Raw genomic sequence first — 22165 nt, 5'->3', positions numbered from 1 at the left:
AACTAAAACATATTCATACATCTTTTTTTCATTCCTAATGCCAAACTTGACAGAAAGCAGTTGACCCTAAGAAAATCTATTACAAGGCTAAATGGTGATTTCACATTAAAAATCCCTCAAAAGCAAGATTAAATTGTTAACTGCAAACATAAGATTCTTGGTTTATAATCAAACGCTGCATTAGCCCTATAATTAATATAAAGTTATACATATTTGAGCCAAATATAAATACAAAAGATATTCATTAAGTTTAAAAATGCTAAAATTACTAAATCATGTACAAATGAATGCAAAAAAGGAGAAGAAAAACCTTTCTAATATCTGGAATGTTTTCAATTTTTTCCTTAGTCTCAACCCTAAGTATGTATTTGTTATACTTGTCCACTCTGCTTATCTCTGACTCTTATTACGATATGCATATTTTACTGTTCACTCATAAATCACTTGGATATGTCTCCTTAGTTATCTATGGCTTAGGTACATGTTTATTCATTTTGGCAAATGAATAAGAAGATGGATTAGGTTTACACATTTTGCTTTTCTGTATGGTACAGAACTCCATGGTCAAGTAATAGTTCCTGGAATTAGAAAAAATGATGTGATTTGCATTAAAGCCCCAATTGGCAACTGAGAACAGTGGGGAATGGAATTCACACTTGGCAAGGGTTAGAAAAAACTGAGCACAGTGGTCAAACCCTGTTCTAATGGGTTGAGATTTTGAGCAGGATTATGGGTGCTTTCATCAAGAATTCTGAGCAGCAACCCATTAGAAAGCACAGAACACAATGTGGATATTAGAGGGAAAGGACATAAGCTCCAAGAAGGAAATTATGTCCAAATTGAGGAGGTGGGGACAATAGGGACAAAGTAAATAGAAGGTCCAGATAAAAATAGAAAAGATAAACAGAGTTAGGAGGTCTCAAAAAATAAGGGACAATTTTTTTGTTTTTTTTTCCAACTCTTCAAAAAGTACAGGAACAGGAGATCGAGACTGGTCAAATTAGAAATGTCTCCTGTGTAAACAGTTCATGTCAAGGACAGCTGGAACATTTACCCTAAACATCCCTGCTGTGTAGAAAAGGAATTGGCTTTGTTATGAAAACCTCCTTTACTTTCCACCAGCACTCAGTGTTAAAAATTATTCACACAAAAAAACACACTGGCTTTAGTCCCTCAAATTTATCCTGAGAAGAACCTTCAACTAGTGAGTTTTAAGAACTCACAGCACAGTGTTCAGACCCTTAAGACATTAGAAAGGAGGCTTTTCACTGACATAAATGGATTGTATAAAAACACTTTTCCAGTTTTAACTATTATCTGATTGCCCTGAATCAAATTCTCACGAGTATTTATTAGTAATGTGGGTATTATCCTGGTCTCATTTCCATCAGACACCCCACTACTTCCCTTTGCTTCCTACTGCAAAGATTGTAATATGATATGGTCATAAAATTGACAGCTCATATTTTGGGATTTGTGAGAATACCTTGCCACCTAATTTTGTTGTCAACATTGTCATCAATTTTTGATTTTGCTCTCCTCTATGCTCCTTCTATTTTCATGGGGGAATTCAAGGACATTCATACACCATGTCACTGCTGCCACTATGTTTTCAGAATTCCAGAACAGACTCATTTTGGGGACTGCAAGAAAAGAAGCCTGTTACAATTTTGACATGTTCTAACTTTTCTACAGAGTGGTTTGTTCATTTCTGGACAAGTAATATTGTCCCTTAGAATGTCACAGATGCTAAGAGGATACAATATAGGAACTTGACTCAAGTCTGGTGAGGCGGGCTGGACATGGGATCTAGGAGACTAGGAATAGACAGAAGTCAGTGGCTTAGGGCAGCTGCCAGATGAGACAGGAGAGACCACTACCACCACCACCACTAATATCATCCATCGGCAATAATAATTAGCAATTATGTAATTGCATGTGTCAGGTGCTATTCTAAGCACTTCTGTATAATAGCTAATTTAAATTTTATAACCAACCTTTTACCTCCACATGACAAATGAAAGCATTAAGATACAGTGAAGTTAAGAAACTTGCCCAAATAAGGAATTGAAAGTTATGAGTTTGGGAACTGCCCAGCCCTGACATCCTGAGAGGCAGGCAGAATTCATCAGAAAGGAGGCCTGGGAGGAGCAAGGGAGGATTGAGTTCCAGTTGACCAGAAATAAAGGTAACAACAGGCAATCCAGACAATGGTGAAGGCACATAGAACAAGACGTATGAAAACTGGTGAGGTTCAGATCAAGAACCGTGTTCAGAAGACTAAAAATAAGGTTTTCTTTCATGTTGATTGCCACACTGCTGGGCTGAGGTCACGTAAATGATTTCTGGCCATGGCCAGGATGACATCAGATACAAACAGGATGGGGCACAGAGTATCAGGGAACAGGGGTATCAATACCATCTTTAAAAAAAATAGGAGGAACATATCTTAGGGGTACAGATAATATCTGAAAAGTTTATGCCACTAGGCCTGTGATATCCAGATTTTTAAAAAAATTCCATGCACATGTAGAAGGCAGGTTGGTTTATATCAGATTGTTTCCAAATTAGTAAGCCCAACACTATGGGGATTTTCTACAATTTTCTTCAAAATATAAAAAATGGTCACTAGTGCATACTGGCAATCCTTAAAAAGAAAATCTTAATGCAAATGATAAGATATTGGCATGCCAGAAAGTTCAAACCATGCATCTCATCTTTTGAGATGCAAAGGATAATCAGATTTAGGGTAATCTTGTGTGATTTTTAAAATCAAAACCTTTCTAAGAACATCCTGGGACCTTAGTCAAAGAACGTTGTATAAGCAAAGAAGTGAAATTTCTGGAAAGATCCTGATCTTGACCCTGGTACCTGACAACACCAATTGCTTGATCATGCCATTAAGAAAAATCTAGGCAACCAAACACTGAAGAACTCTATCTGTTAGAAACTCCTTACAGAGTTTGTTCTACGGCTTATATCAGCCTAAAGTATAGCACACTCATAGTTTTGAAATCTGGAAGATTCTTTGGATTCATTCTTTATGTTAGCAAGCCTTTTTCAAAATGTTTCTACTCACCAGCTTTTGCTCCCTCTGCTGGATCTTAATAGCAAGCAACAATGAGAACTCCAATTCTAAAAAGAGGCATTTAAGTATATTTTCTCTTTACCAAATTGTGAATAAATCAGAGGGATGTGTGCAAAACCTATATGCTTAACAAATCCAAGCTGACTTTGATTTAGAATGCCCTGATTAATGACTGTGAAATTTTAAGATTCTGAATATGTGATACCTTAACCCCATTCCATCAAAAAAGAACATAAGAAATGAAACAATTTTATTTTGGTGAATAGCAAAAACAAACACCACAAATTCTGGGAGAATTCAGTGTATGTCTAACTTGCATATATAGTTTGTTGCAGTTGTTTTGTGTCAATATATATTTGAGTAATAAAATTAAAATTTGTTCTAGCCTAATTATCAGCAATGTGAATTAAAAGTATTTTTCAGGTCTGGCTGGTGTGGCTCAGTGGTTGAGCATCAACCTATGAACCATGAGGTCATGGTTCAATTCCCGGTCAGGGCACATGCCTGGGTTGCAGGCTCCATCCCCAGTGGGGGGTTTGCAGGAGGCAGCCGATCAATGATTCTCTCTCATCATTGATGTTTCTATCTCTCTCTCCCTCTTCCTTCCTCTCTGAAATTAATAAAAATATATTAAAAAATATTTTTCAGGTAATAAACTCATTTTTTTTTCACAGATGAGTCAACCAGCCCAACATTCTTTAAAGTTAACCTCTAATGAAGAATAACATATTTATCCTGTCTGTACATATGCATATTCAGTTACCCTGGCATGAAAATTAGTTATTTTGGTACCAAAGAGTTTCAGAAATATAATCATGAGCAGAGAGAATGCCCCCATTTCTGTAACTCATTTACAATAAGGCTTTTTTTTTTTTTTACTGGTTATCCTATTAAAAGGTCAAGAAGACTGTGAATCTATAAATAGATTGATCTCCTGATTACCAACAGAGAGGATAAAACTCTAAGTGCTTTCGCTTCTGTATTTGGCAGTAACTGATTATACCCTGAATCTCTGCAGCCAAGCAGCTTCATAGATCTCTATTTTTAGTAACTTAAATTTGCTCTTTACCGATATTTAAGGATACAGTACCAATATGTGCCAATGCCTTAACTAGTGGTATAGTTAAAAGATATAAGAGGGAAAAGATATGCTGAGGTCAAATATAAAATGCAGAGACAGGTATCTAAACATCCTCAAAGCAAAGACACAACTGCAAATTTTAAGCCCCAGGCATTAAGTCACTTGGCTCCAGAAATCCCCTTCTCTTTCTTCTTCCCTCTGGTACACTTGTGTTCCATATAGCTCACAATACTTCCCCCCTCCCCCAAATGCTGGCCTGTCATGGGCCAAAAATTTGGGTGAGAGATTACTGTGTTAGAATGCCATTTTTCAATGTTAAACTTAAATTACCCTTCATATGTGCAAGATCAGGATCTGGCATGCTGAATCTACATAAGCTAAAGGACTACTAAAGAGAGAATGTAATGCTGCAAAGAGCTTGACTTCCTTATCCCATTATGATCTCCTTACTGAGTCTAAAAGGCACATGCTTCATTAAACTACTTAAAGGTTTTAGTTCAAAGCAATTGCACAACTCTTAACTTCTCATTCAAAATTGCATGAAATTCATGAGCTAGGTGAAGTAATATTTCAATTACCTGAGTAAAATAAAAACATAAGAAATCAAGATATAACCATCTGACGTCAGTAATTCTACTGATGATTATTTTGGTGACAATCTATAATGAAAAATTGAATACCATATTTGCCTCTATCTTCTAGTATAGCTAGGAAAGTTAAAAAAAAATCTACAGGGAAATGTTATATTCACCAATATACTGCAACATTAAATACAGGGTGTCCCCAAAAATGTATACACATTTTAACAGCTGATAGCTCAATTTTGAAAATGAAATGTATTTTAATAAATACTGTCTTTATATATAGGCTTTGAGAAATACTGAAACTTAAGAAAACTGTAAATTGTTAAATCTTAACAATTTCACTTGAAATTGAGTAGATATGAATATACTATAATAACATAATTTTGTTGTCTTGATAAGTAGCTTAGACATGTGATATCACTTTGAGGCTCTAACTATTTGATAGATAGTACCTCCATAAATAAGGAAAATAGCTTTTACATTCTTTTAGTAATAGTTAATGATAGACAATAAGAAATACAAAGCTTTAAGTAAATTACTTGTCCATTAACAGATCATCATCTCAAACTCATTATCAAAATGTCCATCTTAAATTGTGTATACTTGACTATACAAAATTGAATTGAGAAGTAGTGCTCAGTGAATTTGTCCTTTGTTTCCATGGAAACAGTTGCTGGATTGCTGGCTTTAAAGTGGAAAACTATAGTACATTAATATCCCAGAAAGTTCAAAACTTATATCTTAGACTTTTTGTGCCAGGTTCTTGAAACAGCAGTTCATAGCATGCCTATATACCTGATGTAAGACACCTTTGATTTCTACTGAGTTTCTTGGTTCTCTCTTGCCAGCCTCCACCCAGTAGAACAGCTCAAGAATAAAGGTATTTCCTTATTTGATTTTGCATCCTTACTATATAATACTGGTTCCAGCTTAAGCCCTTATTTAATAAAAGCATTTTGAACACATAAAATAGAATAATGTAATCTATTTTCTCCTTCTAGTTATAAGGAATGCAAGCTTTAGTGTCAGACTAAATTCATGTATTTGAACCTGACTTCAACAGCTAGCTAGTTCTATGACCCATAGGTCAATCATATACTTTTTCTATGTCAGTTTCCATATTAAATGGAAGATAAAAACAAAACCCAAGTCATGAGTTGTGATTTTTAAATGATGTAATTGAAATAAAGCATCTAGAATAATGTTTGACATAGTAAGAAATCAATAAATGATATTGATAATAATTGCAATAACTGTACTGGTGCTGCTACAACTTCTTGCCAGGCACAGTGCTAAATTCCCTTATCTTCAATCACTATAACCCTGCATGATTATCTCCATGCTGCTGACAGGTACCAGAGAGGATACCTAGTACCACTCAAATTGTAAACTGTGGGGTCCGAATTTAAACCCTCTTCTGCTTGATTCCAAGGCCCGGGATTTTTTCAACATGACATACTGCCTCTTCTGGATATGTTTCAAAAATCCAGAAAGGCACAATATCTCTCCTTCAAAGCTTTTCAGACTATTTCTAGAAATTAAAATATGGCTACCTGATCCATTACAGAAGATAGCTAATTCAAAATCAGTAGGTTGTACAAAGAAATTTGCCCACAATATACTCTATTTTTACTTTTTCAGGAAGTCAATTAATTAGATTTCCTTGATGTAGTGCAGGAAAGCATAAAATTGGATGTTTAACTTGGAAGTAAACATCAAGGTCTCATTTCAGAGCACCGAGTCTTTCTCAGGAGTTACCTGGTGGCCTTAGAGAATTTCTAAAAAGTCCTCTTTACTCACACTGATCATGTTATATGCTCTGGTTATATCTCCTTTTAGGAAAAGTAATCAATGTTTACTGGTCACCTGGGTCCACTGATGACAATAGGAGAAATACTCTACCACAAGAATAAAAAAACTCACTTTTTCTAAGGGTACAGGCAGGCTCATGATTGTTCAAGCAAACTTTTCAGTAAAGAAATGAGAGTATTAACTATTTTATTGGGGATCTCCAGTAAACTACAATATAATAACTAGCATGCAAACACTGTTCGAGTTTAAAAAGTACTGTCATATATGTCATGTACTGAATATAAATGCTGTGACATTGGTGCTAACATGAAATTTATTACATACTAGAGGCCCAGTGCACGAATTCATGCACAGGTGGGGCCTTTGGCCTGACTGGAGATCAGGGCCAATTAGGGCCATCTCACCCAGTCTCGATTGGGACCGATCAGGGCCAGCCGGCCAGGGAGGGATTGCAGGAGGGCTCCACAGCATGTCTGGCTCTCTAGGCCAGTCCTGATTGGCCAGACCTCAGCAGCAAGCTAACCTACTGGTCAGAGCATCTGACCCCTGGTGGTCAGTGTGCATCATAGCAACTGGTTGACCGGTCAACCAAAAGGTCAACCAATTGGTCGGACACTTAGCATAGTATGCTTTTATTATACAGGATTTGGAAACAATGGCAACAACAATCCCCTCCCATAAAAACAAACAAAATAAGTGAATAAAACCCTGAGGCACAGGACTAATAAATGACTAAAGTGGTACATTCAGTGTTATTACATATAAATCTTTGCACTACGTTATTCAGATTGAGGTTAAGTATCTGTAAACTGAAAAATTATATAGAGAGATATTTACACGGCTAATGAGGAAGTAGCAATTTGTCAAACAGTGCATGGATATAGCACAGAAAAATAGCCTTGCAGAACAATTCAGCTAAGGACCATTCAGTTTGAGTCTTCTTTTTTGCTTTAATTATTTTCTAGTTAATCATAAGTAAATTATGTGTGTCTATTAAAGTGACAGTGTGGATAAAGTTAGATTTTTTTTGACAATGAATCAAAAAAGTATTAGCTCAAATTCTATAAATTTTCAGATATCCTAATATGACCTGTAAAAATGCCAATTTCAAATGAAGAACAAAATTAATAATTCTTTCCCAAATGCATTACATGATTACTGTTTAAATGCTTTAGTTACAACCAATATTAACCCTTTGCACTCGCTTGCTTTTTTCTCGATTCCTTTATTCTACCCGGGATTTAATTTTTTAAATACCCCAGATTTTACAAAGCACGGCAGTAGAATAAAAAACTGGAGTTTCTTTTCATACAAACTTATTTATTTGGATTTTTTTGTATTTCAAATTATTGATACATTCAAAGAGTAATTTTAATCTCTATAATTTTTCATGGTGTGATATTTTTTGAAACATTCACCCACATGAAGACCTGGTTTACATTCACATGTTTCGCAAATATAAATCGTCTCTCTTCTTCCTCCTTTGATTTTTCTGTTAGAACAAACAACACAATCTTTGTGTTTTTTATTAGGGTGAGGTGTGATTATATGGAGCTTTCCATCTAAACGTTGCTCTAAGTTAGTGGATAATAATCTACCCCTGGAAGTTAGTGTACCATCTCTGAATTCTCCAACAAGATCATGTACTAGTTTCCTAATAAATTTCACATGCGTTATTGGTTTTTCATTTTTTCTTTTTTGGCATTCTTTGTACAATATATAGGAATTTACAACACTGACCTCAAGCCCCCAGAAAAACAATTTACGCCACCATTTTAGGGTCTTCCTCATAAAACAGTATGTGCCTGTGTAGTGATCAGCTATATCAACACCCCCCATAAACTTTGTATAGTTGGTCATGACCTTGGGTTTGAGAACTATTTCCTTTCCACCACCACGCACTCTCCTTTCCACAGACTCAGTCTCTGAAGTGTCCCATGTACTGAGCATCGTGACTATCCTCTTGTCTTTCCACGCAAGAAGCATTACTTTTTTTTTTAAATACTTTTTAAAAATATATTTTATTGATTTTTTACAGAGAGGAAGAGAGAGGGATAGAGAGTTAGAAACATCCATGAGAGAGAAACATCGATCAGCTGCCTCTTGCACACCCCCTACTGGGGATGTGCCCGCAACCAAGGTACATGCCCTTGACCGGAATCAAACCTGGGACCCTTGAGTCCGCAGGCCGACGATCTATCCACTGAGCCAAACCGGTTTCGGCAGCATTACATTTTCATCCCTGAAAGCCACTATCTCTCCTTTCATTAGCTTTGGATGTTTGATAACAGGTGGATTATCTTTCCTATTGAGCATTATTGTCCCTGTCAAGTGTGTTTTTTCCTTGAACAATTCCTTTGCAAGAGTGACACTAGTGTAATACCTGTCAGTGAAGAAATGATAACCTTGAGAACCAAGTACTGAGTTCTTCAATCTTTCATGAAGCTCTAAAACTATTCTGCTAGTAAAAGGGAGATCAGGTCTCACCAACGTTTCAGATGTTATTCCTCCATAATAAGGGACAAATGAATGTACGTAACCACATTTTGAATCTGAGAGGACATATAAACGAATACCCCATTTTGTTGGCTTTTTAGGATTATATGTGATGAAGTGTATCTTTCCCTTGAAACCAACAACAGCCTCATCAACAGCAATCTCTCTTCCAGGACAGAATCTCTCCCTAAATTTCATTTCAAGGTATGACAAGAAGCAGTTCACCTTCTCGGTTCTTGTTCTCAAATCTTTACTTGACTTTTGGTCGTTTTTCAAGTGTAACATCCAAAATATTTGCAAGAACCTTTCTCTTTTGAAAACAGATCGAAAAAAATGGTATATGAGACTCAAAATCCATGGACCAATAACTGCAAGTTGGGGTGATTCAATACACCCATATTTAGTATTACACCAAGAAAAGCCTTCATTTCCTCTATCGTCACATCTTTCCAATTATTCCAAGTGGATCACTGGGATAGTTCTTTCTGGCTAATTTTATGCCTAGCATACTCATTTGTCTCATCTGTTATATTTTTTATCAACGTCTCAGTAAAAAACAACTGAAAAAAGTCTATTGGTGTGGCACATCCAGAAGGAACTTGAGGTCCAACATGTAACTGACCAGTGGAGAAAGGGATTCTGCTAGGCTCTTGGTCATTCACAGATGTAGATGTCCACTTTTCTTTTTCCTGCTTTCCCCTAGAAACGTAACTTTCACTGGGTCTTATACCCGATTTCTCAATGATATCACCTATATCTCCATCACTCTTACTCGAATAAACAATTGTGTGTCTTTGTTTTGCCTTTATGAATTCAATGTCACTGTCACTGTCAGTACTTTCAGCCAGATCTTTGGGCAAAGCAAGGGACTTTTTCCTTTCTGTAGTTCCACTAGGACCAGTGATTTGTTCATCATCTCCACTCGCATCCTCGGAGAACTCACTTCCGTCACTATTACATTTTTCACTTTTTTCTTCGTTTTTCGAAGTAAAATTCATCATCGCTGCTTTCTATGTCTTTGGAAAACTTATCCATCCTGAGGAGGGGAAATTCATTCAGAACGTGCGACTGCTAGGGGGCAAACCAATCAGCCAACTAAACCCTGTGTCATGACAACATCTGTGATATGCTAATAGAAACCTAAACAAACCTAGGAGACGAAAAGATAAGGAAGGTTCTTTACCAAGGGAAGATGATGCAAGCTCAAAAGGGCATGATGCAAGGACTCATGCCTTGGACCCTCCTACTCAGGATTGCTGCCTATGCAAAAGATAAGCTTAGGTGGTGGCATCAGTTGAGATGGCATTTACATTTTACTTGTCCTTTCATGCTAATGAAAACAAGAAAAGATACTGGAAAAATAGACAAAAATCCCCCTTCCTCCTGCGGTGAAACTACGTGTCGAGTGTGGCTCGACATACGAGCTGCTACCGATGCTAACCGTGTCGAGTCACACTCGACATCCGAGTGCAAAAGATTAAATTAGTTTTTATTCCCAAATCTAATGTCCATTAGGTGGAAATTACCAATAAGGAAGATATAATTCAAAAAGGAATAATTCTTACTTTGAACAATTGAATATATATTATGAATATGTGTTTGTATAATTATAAAGGCAATTGTGTATTTGCAAAGATAATATATATTTTGAAAAGAATTGTTCTCAGTGGACCCACAAAAAAGTTGATACAATTTTAATAATACTACTAAGGTATTACTCGCAGTTTTCACTGTCACTTCTCAGAATGTGCAAGGAGTCTTCTAGAGACCACATGGTGTGTGATATTACAGTAGATTGGATACCAAAACAGAGATTAAGGATAACTTCTATTAGGCCAGATATTAATGCAACATATAAAACTATATATAATGCTAATCTTCTTACCATTTGATTTTTAATTTGGAAAATATATTATTTTCAAAAATGTTACTTATACATATATTAACATATAACAAATTTTTTAGTGAATTAATAAATAGGTCTTAAGGTTATCAGTTTTAGTTTCAATACAGTAAATCTACACTAATAAAAGAGAAACATGCAAATTGGCCATACCTCTACTACCCCCACAAGCCACGCCCAGCAGCATATCAGGAGTGAGTATGCAAATTAACCCAACCAAGATGGCTGCGGCCACGGAGTGAGCAGGAGGCTTGGGTTTCCCTGGCAATGGAGGAAGCCAAGCTTCCTGCCTGCCCTGGCAGGCCCTGGCCTCCGCTCAAGGCTTCAAAGTTTCAATTATAGAAGATAAAAAAATCCCAGATCCCAGGGCCTCTGCTTGGGTCGCCAGGGGGCGTGGCCGGCCTGCAAACCACCACAGGCCCCTCACCCAGGCTGCCCCATGCCCCAAGAGAACCCCCACCCTGATCCGGGACATCCTTCAGGGCAAACCAGCCGGCTCCCACCTGTGCACCAGGCCTCTATCCTATCTAATAAAAGAGTAATATGCAAATTGAGTGTCACTCCAACACACAAGATGGCTGCCCCATGTGGTCAAAGATGGCTGTCCCTATGTGGACACAAGATGGCTGCCCCCATGTGGACACAAGATGACCACCACAAGATGGCCAGCAGGGAAGGGCAGTTGGGAGGGACCAGGCCTGCAAGGGAGGGCAGTTGGGGGTGATCAAGCCTGCAGAGGAGGGCAGTTATGGGTGACCAGGCCTGCAGAGGAGGGAAGTTGTGGGCGACCGAGCCTGCAGGGAAGGGCAGTTGAGGGGGACCCAGGCCTGCAGGGGAGGACAGTTAGGGGCAAACAGTCTGGCAGGGGAGCAGTTAGGCATCAATCAGGCTGGCAGGGGAGTGGTTAGGGGGTGATCAGGCTGGCAGGCAGAAGTGGTTAGGAGCAATCAGGAAGGCAGGCAGGCGAGCAGTTGGGAACCAGCAGTCCTGGATTGTGAGAGGGATGTCCAACTGCCCGTTTAGGCCCGATCCTATTGCCTAAACAATCGGACATCCCTCAAGGGGTCCCAGATTGGAGAGGGTACAGGCTGGGCTGAGGGACACACATCCCCGTGCACGAATTTCGTGTACCGGGCCTCTAGTATTGTTATAACCCACATCAACAAAAGATCTTTGCAGTTTACCATAAATTTTAAGGGTGTAAGATCCACTTGAAACCTATGTACTCTTATTAACCAGTGTCAACCCAATAAATTTAGTTTAAAAATTAAATTAAATTTAAGAAAAAAGGAATGTAAGGTCCATAGGACCAAAAAGTTTTGGAGCCATTGATAAAGAAACAAGAAAATATTTAGTCAGTCTTAAACTATCCCCATACTTTTATAAAGCCCAATGGTAAAGATTTTTATGATTCTGGTAATATATAACAAGTCATTTAAAACAGATCTATTTAAATACCCTTAAAGCATTTTGTTCATAACATAAGAAAAATTGAGCTCCTTAGATATTGCTCTATTTTCAAAATATATTTATAACTCAACCAAAATAAATAATTCATACCTCACCAAGTGAGTAATAACGTCTTGGGATCTGTGAGTCCGGATAGATGTTTTCAAGGTACCAAGAAAAGGGCTTACACTTCAGATTTTCTCTCAGTGATTTTCTGACTGACACATCTCCATAATCCACTTTGACAACACCTGGAATTTTTCAGAAAAACACAAATCAGTTTGTGCTATTTTGGTTTTAGCACAGTTTCACTCTGTTTAATTTTGATCAGTCTTTTCTCTGTAATTATAATTCCATCAAATTCAATTGCATATGCAGCTGCTATTGCACTGATTTTCTTACTAACATCCAATTAGTACATTAAATTGACATAAAAATAGTTTTCCCATTGGTTATGACTTTTCAAATGCAAATATTTATCACCAAGTACTTGTACTTCTTAGATTGAATAATTAATCAACTAAGTGTAAATTGCTATTAATTTAGCATCTTATATTCAAAGCTTAACTGAGGTGTTTTTTCTTTCATAAAAATTTCAATAGCTCCAATGCCTTTGTGAATGTTCATTATTTTCCCTACAGTGTCATTTATTTACCACCTGCAGATTTCATGAGAAATTTACTATATAAATATGATGCTCAACAATGTAAAGCACTTACATGTTCTAATTTTCCCTTCTTCTTCTTCTTGAATGTTTATTCTATCTAGGCTTCTCATAGACCTGATTTTTTTCTTTATTGATTTTTTTTCCTTATTTTATTTTATGAGTTAATATAAGCTACTTGAAATCCTTGGATAAGGTAGTGAATAAATAAGTATATAGAAACTATTAAACAAATGGAATATACTCATGGGATATATTAAAATTGCTTAGCTTTACTTCATATCAAAACAGAATATATAAAATTAATATTTACACTGAAGATCATAAGAGAATGCTTTCTAGTTGAGAAGTAAAAACGATAACACCACTAACTTTTATATAAAAATATGTGGTGACTTTTGACCAAAATGACTAAATAATTGTGATGAGATTGCAATTATTTTTGAGATTATTTTGGAAAGGTCTCTATTTAATAGGTTTCTTTAAGACAAGTAGTAACTAGACATTAGGGTAGAATAAATGGCCCAGTATTTACTATATTCTATTCCAACCAAGCAGCAAAGCCCATCAATCATTCTACAAAATAAGAAACAATTGTTTAGACAACCTAACTGTCTACAACTAATATCATTATTTGTTTTTTTATCTTCAAAAGCAGCAACACTCTTGGAGCCCATCACCTGCTAGCTTCACTCTTCCTCTGCTGTCTCTTCAGATTTTTTTGTTTTACAAAAAGAAATGCCTTAGTGTTATTAGAAAGCATTCTGCTCATATTTACAGACCAAACCATTTCCTTCTAAGAAAATATTGACTTTTCTAGCTGGTGTTTAGAAAGAAAACAACCAGGTCTTTGGGCATTTTAAATGAATAAATATTTGCTATCAAAATAATTTTGTCTAGAACTTCCATTCTGGAGTTTAACCTTAAAAAAAAAAAGGCTTGAAAACATTTACAAAATAGATGACTAAAAGACTATCTCTCTGTGTTAAGTGCTACAGCAACTGAAATCACCTATATAATAGTCTTCAAAATCATATAAAGAGATGAGTGACTATGAAGTAGAGCCTGAATTAAATTATTTAGATCCATGGTTTAAAATGCCATCTGCCTTATTTTCCAAACTGTTAGCTCTAAACCTCTTTAAAGTAGTTTATCCAATTGTTTGCCCAAGAATTTTACTGGGATCTCTAAAGGCATCTCAAATTTGACAAGTCTAAAACAGTCTTCTTGATTTTCGATCTTGTTCCGTCTCTAAGGTTCTCCATTTCAGTAACTAGCACAAAAATCCACCAATTTGCTCAGGGCAAAACAGAGGAGTAATTCTTTTACCTCACACATACATATTCAATTTATTAGTGACTTCTGTTGGCTCTGCATTTACAATATATCCCCAGCCCTGCTGCCCCCTCCCACCTTCCCCTCTACCATGCTGGTCCCACCCTCTCTCATCTTTTGCCTAAACTAGCATTGTAATTGCCTCCTAATTAGTCCCACTGACATCTTACATTTCTCCATCTATCCCTTATTCATTGTTGCCTGCTCCCTAGACAGTATATCTTAAATTTAAATAAAATCATGTCTATCCCCTGTTCTAAAGCTTCAAATGATGTTCTACTGTGTTAAGAATAACTGACAATGCCTTAAACATTGCTTAATATCCTCATGAACTGACTCTTGGCTATCTCTCTGAATTAATCATTGATAGTTACTTTATCATAGCCACATTGGATTTCTGTTGTTTACTTTGCACCCCCCCCCCTTTTTTTTTTACATGCTAAGTTCATTCCCATGTCATGGCTTTGTAATCATCCTTTTTCCTGTCTGGAACAGTATTACCCTGGAACTTCCTTTTTTATTTAATTTTTTAAAAAGTTTTATTTAATTTTTTTGGTTTTATTATATTTTTAGCTTTACTGTTCAGATTATTACAGATGTTCCTCTTCCTCCCCCCCATAGCTCCCCTCCACCCAGTTCCCACCCCACCCCAAGCCCTTGCCCCCCCACATACACACACTGTCCTCGTCCATAGGTGTAAGATCTTTGTCCAATCTCTACCTGTATCTCTCATACCCATTTACCCCGAGAGTTGTCAGTCTGCTCCCTTTCCATGCCCCTGATTCTATTATATTCACCAGTTTATTCTGTTCATAAGATTTTTTATTCATTTGATTTTTAGATTCACTTGTTGATATGTATTTGTTGTCACTTTGTTGTTCATAATTTTTTATCTTTACCTTTTTCTTCTTCTTCCTTTTCTTAAAGAATACCCTTCAGCATTTCATATAATACTGGTTTGGTGGTGATGAACTCCTTTAGCTTTTTCTTGTCTGTGAAGCTCTTTATCTGACCTTAAATTCTGAATGATAGCTTTGCTGGGTAGAGTAATCTTGGTTGTAGGTTCTTGCTATTCATCACTTTGAATATTTCTTGCCACTCCCTTCTGGCCTGCATAGTGACTGTTGAGAAATCAGCTGACAGTCGTATGGGTACTCCCTTGTAGGTTACTAGCTGTTTTTCTCTTGCTGCTTTTAAGATTCCCTCTTTGTCTTTTGCCCTTGGCATTTTAATTATGATGTATCTTGGTGTGGTTTCCTCTTGTTTGGAGTTCTCTGTGCTTTTTGGACTTATAAGTATATTTCTTTCACCAGGTAGGGGAAAGTTTTCTGTCATTATTTCTTTAAATATGCTTTCAATATCTTGCTCTCTCTCTTCTTCTGGCACCCCCATAATTCGGATGTTGGGATGCTTAAAGTTGTCACAGAGGCTCCTTACACTATCTTCATATTTTTGGATTCTTTTTTTCTTTTTGCACTTTTGGTTGGGTGTTTTTTGCTTTCTCATATTTCAAATCTTTTGACTTTATTCTTGGGATCCTCTAGTCTACTCTTGAATCCCTGTATATTATCCTTTATTTCAGTCAGTGTATGCTTAATTTCTGACTGGTCCTTTTCCATTTATTTATTTATTTATTTATTTATTTATTTATTTATTTTTGGCATTCTCACTAAGATCCTTGAAGATCTCACTAAGTTCCTTGGAGGTTTCTAGAAGATTCTTGAGTAACCTTATAACTGTGGTTTTTAATTCTATATCCAGTATTTTGCTTTCATCCATTTCTTTCATTTGTGACATGTTTCTTTTTCTCCACATTTTGGCTGCTTCCCTGTGTTTGTTTCTATATATTGGGTAGCTGCTAAGTCTCCTTGAGTTAATAGAGTGTAGGTGTCCTATAGAGCCCAGTGGCTCAGCCTCCCCAGTCACTCTTGGTGCACCACTTTGTGGGCTGTGTGTACAGTCTTGTTGTACTTGAGCCTTGATTGCTGTTGGTATCACTGGGAGGGATTGACCTCCAGGCCAATTGACTGTAGGGACCAGCTGGGACATCAGAGGGAAAGCTGCTGTGTAGAAGTCACCCTTATGGGGCGGGACTTGCTTCAGTGGGACTTTGGTGCTCACTGAATCTGCCCCTTGAGTGTGTCACTTATGTATGTGAAAAGTTGTAATCTGGTATGGTCTCACGCTGACCACTGGGTACACTGGCTCTTGAATCTCCAAGGTGGTACAAAGTCAGCCACTGCCTGGGGCCACCCAACAGGAGCTACAGAGAGATCTGCAGATTCCTCCACTTTGTATCGGGTTTGGAAGTGCCCAGACAAGGCCCAGCTATGAAGCAAGGCCTTCCTTTGATAGCTTCAAGGCTCCCTGAACCAGCTGCTGCCTGTTTGACAGGTTTTAGGCTGAGAAAGAACAGGCCATTCATATGCAAAAGCCACTGCACACAGCTTTGGTGGGGATGTAAATTGGGTGGGGTGGGGTCTCAGGGAATCACCAGGGTGGAGCAAACAGCAATGGCTGTCTGTCAGCCCTGCACCAGAGAGGTCCCCCGGCTCAGGAACAATGACTGCTGCATGCACCTCTGTCTGAAAGAAAGACGCCCTCTGGATACCAGGCAGTACAGTTTCTCCCTGTATGTGTCTGGGTCCCCCAGATTCTCACCCAGAAATGGAGTTCAGAGCAAGCAGGAGCTTGTATCTCCCTCCCTATTAAAAAGGCAGCGCACCCAGGTTCCAGCCCATTCCACGCCTTCGCACCTCCTATCAGTCTCAATGCAATTTCTTCTTTACCTCTAGTTGTAGCCCTTCCACTCAGCCAGTTTTCCCGCAGTTCTGAATGATAGTTGTTCTGTCTTTTAGTTGTAATTTTGATGTGGTTGTGAGAGGCAGCGAGTACAGGTGTTTACCTACGCTGCCATCTTGGTTCTCTGCCTACCCTGCAACTTTCATGAGCTGTCCTTCAACAAGTTTCCGCTCAAACTTCACTTCCTCAGATTCACCTTGGCCTTCCTATCTAAATTGATCCCTCCATGCCATCATCCTGAGTCAGACTCTATTCCTCTTTCCTGCCTAATTTTTCTCCAGGGCACTTCTTACCACTTGATATTATATTACAGATTAATCTTCCCATTGCCTCACATCAAAAAGTTTGAATAAATTATTTAATCTCTTGAAGCCTTGGGTATCCTATCTGATAACATCTTATTAGATGTTGTAAATACTAAATAATGCCTGAAAAAGGCATAAAACAGTGCATGGTATATAATAATTGCTGAATACATGTTGTATATTGTACTGGATATCTGTTGTTTCCCATGCCAATACCCATTCTGCCTTCTGCTAAGAGCATCCCTTCCCCACTTTCAATATGATGGTTTAGTGACTCCATTCCCCTATCCACCTTTCCAGCTTCAACTGTGGGCACATGCTAAAGGCATGTCACCAGGGAATCTTATTAAATTGCAGAATGTAATTTTGTTAGTTTGAACTGAGGCCCAAAAGTCTGCATATCTATTAGTTTCCAAGGGATGCTTTCCATGAGTTACTCAGGCCAAGTTCTGAGTAACATTCAAGACAACCAGAGCATTCCATTTTCAACCTTACACCCAACCCATCATAATGATTGGCTCAGGAATGGATATGTGAACAAGCCAGCCTAATAAATGTGTACTGAGAATTTGCTAGTTGAAGTTGACACTCTGATTCTTGTGGAATTGCTCTGTATCTGGATGCTTTAAGCCTGGAGTTTCTGGGGCCACCATAGAGAGAACTCCTAAGATAGTGAGGCCAATGCAGAGTAAAATAAACAGATGGAAAGAGAGAAAGAGAAAAAAAAGAGAGAGAGAGAGAGAGCAGAGGCCAAGCCAAGATTAAGTCAGCAGAAGCTTATTTATTTTATTCCAACTACATACCAGGTGCATTTTCTAGGCACCTGGGATCTATTAGTGAACAGAACAAAAGTATCTTCCTTTATGGAGTTTACATTCTAGTGGAGGAAGACAAATAAACAGACTAGGGTGAGATAGGAAGGTTGCAATACAAGAATTGGATGCATTAAAAAAATTTTTTTTTCAAAGGCAACTTAAAGAGTTGAAAGTTGTAAAGGTAAATATTTCAATGAGATTGGCATAAATCTGGAAAGGCTTTGACAATAAGATAAAGATGCATTATGAATTAGAAAAAAAAGAGCATTTTAATTAACTACAGGTATGCAGGTTTGATTAAGAGGCACATGATAACACTTATTCATTGTTATACTTTATTAAATAACCTGTCCTTTATTCATCATTTTATAATCTACTTCATGGTAGTATTCAGTTTAGATATGTAGGATATCCAACTTAAATTTTTAAACAGATTGAAGATCATAATGAACTTATTTAAGTTCTTCCCTAGTAGATGCCTAATAAGCCTAATAGTTCTGGTTCCCCTATAATCAGGATACCTAACAGAATAGCCTAGAGCTTAGAGTTTGATGCATGTGAATATGTACTGCTGTGAGCTTAAGAAAAGGGGAAATGATATTCCTTCAATAAGGAATGAGTAAGTAAATCAATGATATATTTATCTAATTGACAAAATAGAATTCATATATTGAAATTATAACTGTATAAGAATATAAAAATGTTGATAAAACAAATTTTCTTATACTATTATTATAACAAAGTAAAATGAAAATATATGAAACATCAATAAAAAAAATGAGAAGAGAAACAGCACATTCCCTTTTCTACCTACTAAGAAAAGAACAAGAAGTTAATACATTTACCGTATTTTCCGGCGTATAAGACGACTGGGCGTATAGAAGATTTTCCTGGGTTAAAAAGTCGTTTTATACGCCAGAAAATATGGTATTTTTCCTTAAGCACAACAATTAAAACTATGTAGCTAATCATAAAATTTTTTATACACAATGACATATTAACAATACACTTGTATATTTCAGTAGACCAATATCCATAGTTTCAGCTAAGAATTTTTTTGTGATATTGTCAAAATTCCCTATAACAGAAAAATATACTCTTTATTTTGTTATTCACTTTGAACACTTGTCATTGCGAGCTTTATGAATAAGGATCTGCATTCCTTTTTCCTCAAAAGTAGTAATAATAAAAAGATAAATAATTTTTAAGCCAACTAGAGATTAGTGTGTTTTAGAGTATATAAATACTAGATTGTGTCAGAGGTTTAGCAAATTACTTGGGATACTTTTGTATTATTCAACAACAATAACAACAACAAAACTACTCTTTTAATCCAGCATTTCCTTTTTTACCCATTCTTGATATGTACAAAAATCACCCCAACACATAATCTCTCATTAAGAAATCACTGGATAGAACCACATTAAAGGCTGATGGCCCATCCCAGCTAATAATACATAGTGATTGTTTGTTGAATTTAGCATTAACTATTATGATTGCAATTTTATTTTAATGGGATAAAGATGAGATAATAACTTGTACAAGGAACATAGCTATGTCACGTAGAAGAAGCAAAGATCAGACAACTTCCCGATCGATTTAAGTCTGTCTGATCTCCATAGTCAAGTTTGGGCAGGGCTTGAGGCTAAATTTTCTAATTGCCTCAAACTTTAGTTCAATTTGACAATAAAAAATCTCATATTGAACTACTTGGTTTTAGATGAATGAGAATATGGGAAACAAGAAAAGTGAACATTTGCAATTGCCTTTTAAAATAAAGGTCAATTTGATATCAGTTGAAGCAAATCAACTATAAAATCCACAATTTCTAGGAAAAATAAAATCCAAGTAAGGACCTTCAAGGCAATGTTTACCACCCTTTATAAGCTACAGCAGTCAGAGTATATACCATCACCTGCTCCCTTACTCACACATGTTATAGAAAATGCAAGAGAGGTACTGAGCCAATGAACCACCACTGATATACCTTGTGCGTTTTGTCTTTTGTTTTTTATCCCCCCATATTAAGAACAAAAGTGCATACAATTTATATGTTTATCTTTTATAAAATTTTAATGGTTATTTGAGAATTATGTACTCATTGCAGATACATTTTTAAAACAGGTAAATACAAAAAGTAATATAAAAGTCATCTGTGCCTTGGCTAAGTAGCTCAGTTGGTTAGAGTCGTCCCTATACACCAAGGTTGTGAGTTCGATCCCCAGTCAGGACACATACACGGATCAACCAATGAATGTACAAATAAGTGGAACAACAAATTGATGTTTCTCTCTCCCATCCTCTTTCTCTAAATCAATCAATAAAAATTTCTTAAAAAGTCATCTGTAATACAGCTATATTTGCATGATGGTAATGATTTTTCTTGCTAAGATTTAATTATACTGCAATGTGCACTAATAACTTGTTTTATTCCTAAAACAGTAGGCCATGAACTCTTTTCAGGTCAATTGAACTCTTCTATAGCTTTGGCATTCTATTTTACATGTTGATAATAACTTACTTAATCAGTTCCCTATAGTTAGACGTTCAAGTTGTTTCTCATATAAGACTACAAAATCAATGAACATCTTTATATCTTTTATTATGCTCTTATTTCATTAAAATAATTGCTAGAAGCAATTCATTTTGAGAAATTATGTGCTGACTTCAAGACTTAAGAAAAAAACCATACCTATTACTAACCTGCTCCCCAGAAAGATATATCAAATTTACATACCCTGTAACAGTGATAAGAACCTAATTTCCCTTTCAGAACACTGACTATTTTAATGTATTCTTTAATTTACCACTTTTTGTTATGTGGAGATAAATGGCACCTCAATATTATTTAAAATTGATTACTAGTGATGACAATTCTTCTCCAATTGGCTTTGCCATTTCTTCTTTTATAAACTGCCTATTCTTTCCCTTTCCCAGTTTTCCATTGACATGTTCACTTTTTGATGTATAAGCACTCTTGATACAACAATATTGGAGATAGATGTTGCAAATATTTAATTTTTGGTACTTAATTTGGCAATACAAAAAGTGTTAAAAATTGTTTGCTTTGTGCCCTTCATATGATATTTGACTTTCACTATCTTAACATTTTTTTTAAAGTCCAGCTATATATTCTTACATCCTTAAATTTTTTCACTTTATATATTTTTTCATTTAACTCATTAATCATATGAAATTTATTTTAGTATATCTCCAACCATGTTCCATTTTGGATTTTATTGTTTTTCTTTGCACATACACTATATATTTTTGAAATGATTCACTTGATTTTGTTTGTTTGCTTTAATTAAGGACACTAGCCAACTCTCTAATTTATCTTTATTGCTGGAAAAATCTGCATGCCATACACTTTTATAGTATACATTTTATTTAGGATCAGTTTAGTTTAATATATAACTTTATATTTAGATTCCATTATTTTAACCCCTGTGAAATCTAAATGAGTATCTGCATTTCGATATTCATCTTCATTGAGGGTAAAAAAATGTAGCTATTCAAAACGTATTGTACCAGCAGTGTGAATATGCTCAGGTCCTTGAGTATTTCATTACATAATCTTGCTTTGTTTTGTTTTTAATAGGAAGTCTCAGCAGTAATTATTTTATGAATTCAGAAACAAGAAAAACTGTCTTTTCCAATAGCAAATTGATTTATTTTTATCTTATAAATACTGCTAACTTTATAGCTGATAAGGTATCCCTCTATTTTCTAGCCAGTGTATCATATAAATTTAGAATTAAATAAAGACATCTCAAACCATTTTTGGAATAGGACAAGCATTTATTCATCATGGCATGGTATGGTATGGTA

At 36.3% G+C, this 22165-nt stretch overlaps 1 protein-coding gene across 4 annotated transcripts in view; it reads right to left on the bottom strand.

Moving 5' to 3' along the window:
* The window catches only part of GALNT13 (polypeptide N-acetylgalactosaminyltransferase 13), a 407064-nt gene that overhangs the window by 36223 nt on the left and 348676 nt on the right, over nt 1–22165 (bottom strand). For all 4 annotated transcript variants that reach the window (XM_054723085.1, XM_054723084.1, XM_054723082.1 and 1 more), the window contains one exon: nt 12525–12664. In XM_054723085.1, the coding sequence (XP_054579060.1) occupies nt 12525–12664 (140 nt within the window). The remainder of the gene's footprint in view (nt 1–12524; nt 12665–22165) is intronic.

The sequence above is a fragment of the Eptesicus fuscus genome, chromosome 11, assembly GCF_027574615.1.
Source record: "Eptesicus fuscus isolate TK198812 chromosome 11, DD_ASM_mEF_20220401, whole genome shotgun sequence".
NCBI classification, from domain to species: domain Eukaryota; kingdom Metazoa; phylum Chordata; class Mammalia; order Chiroptera; family Vespertilionidae; genus Eptesicus; species Eptesicus fuscus.
The sequence above is the reverse complement of the archived record's forward strand: the minus strand, read 5'-3'. Positions and strand labels throughout refer to the sequence as shown.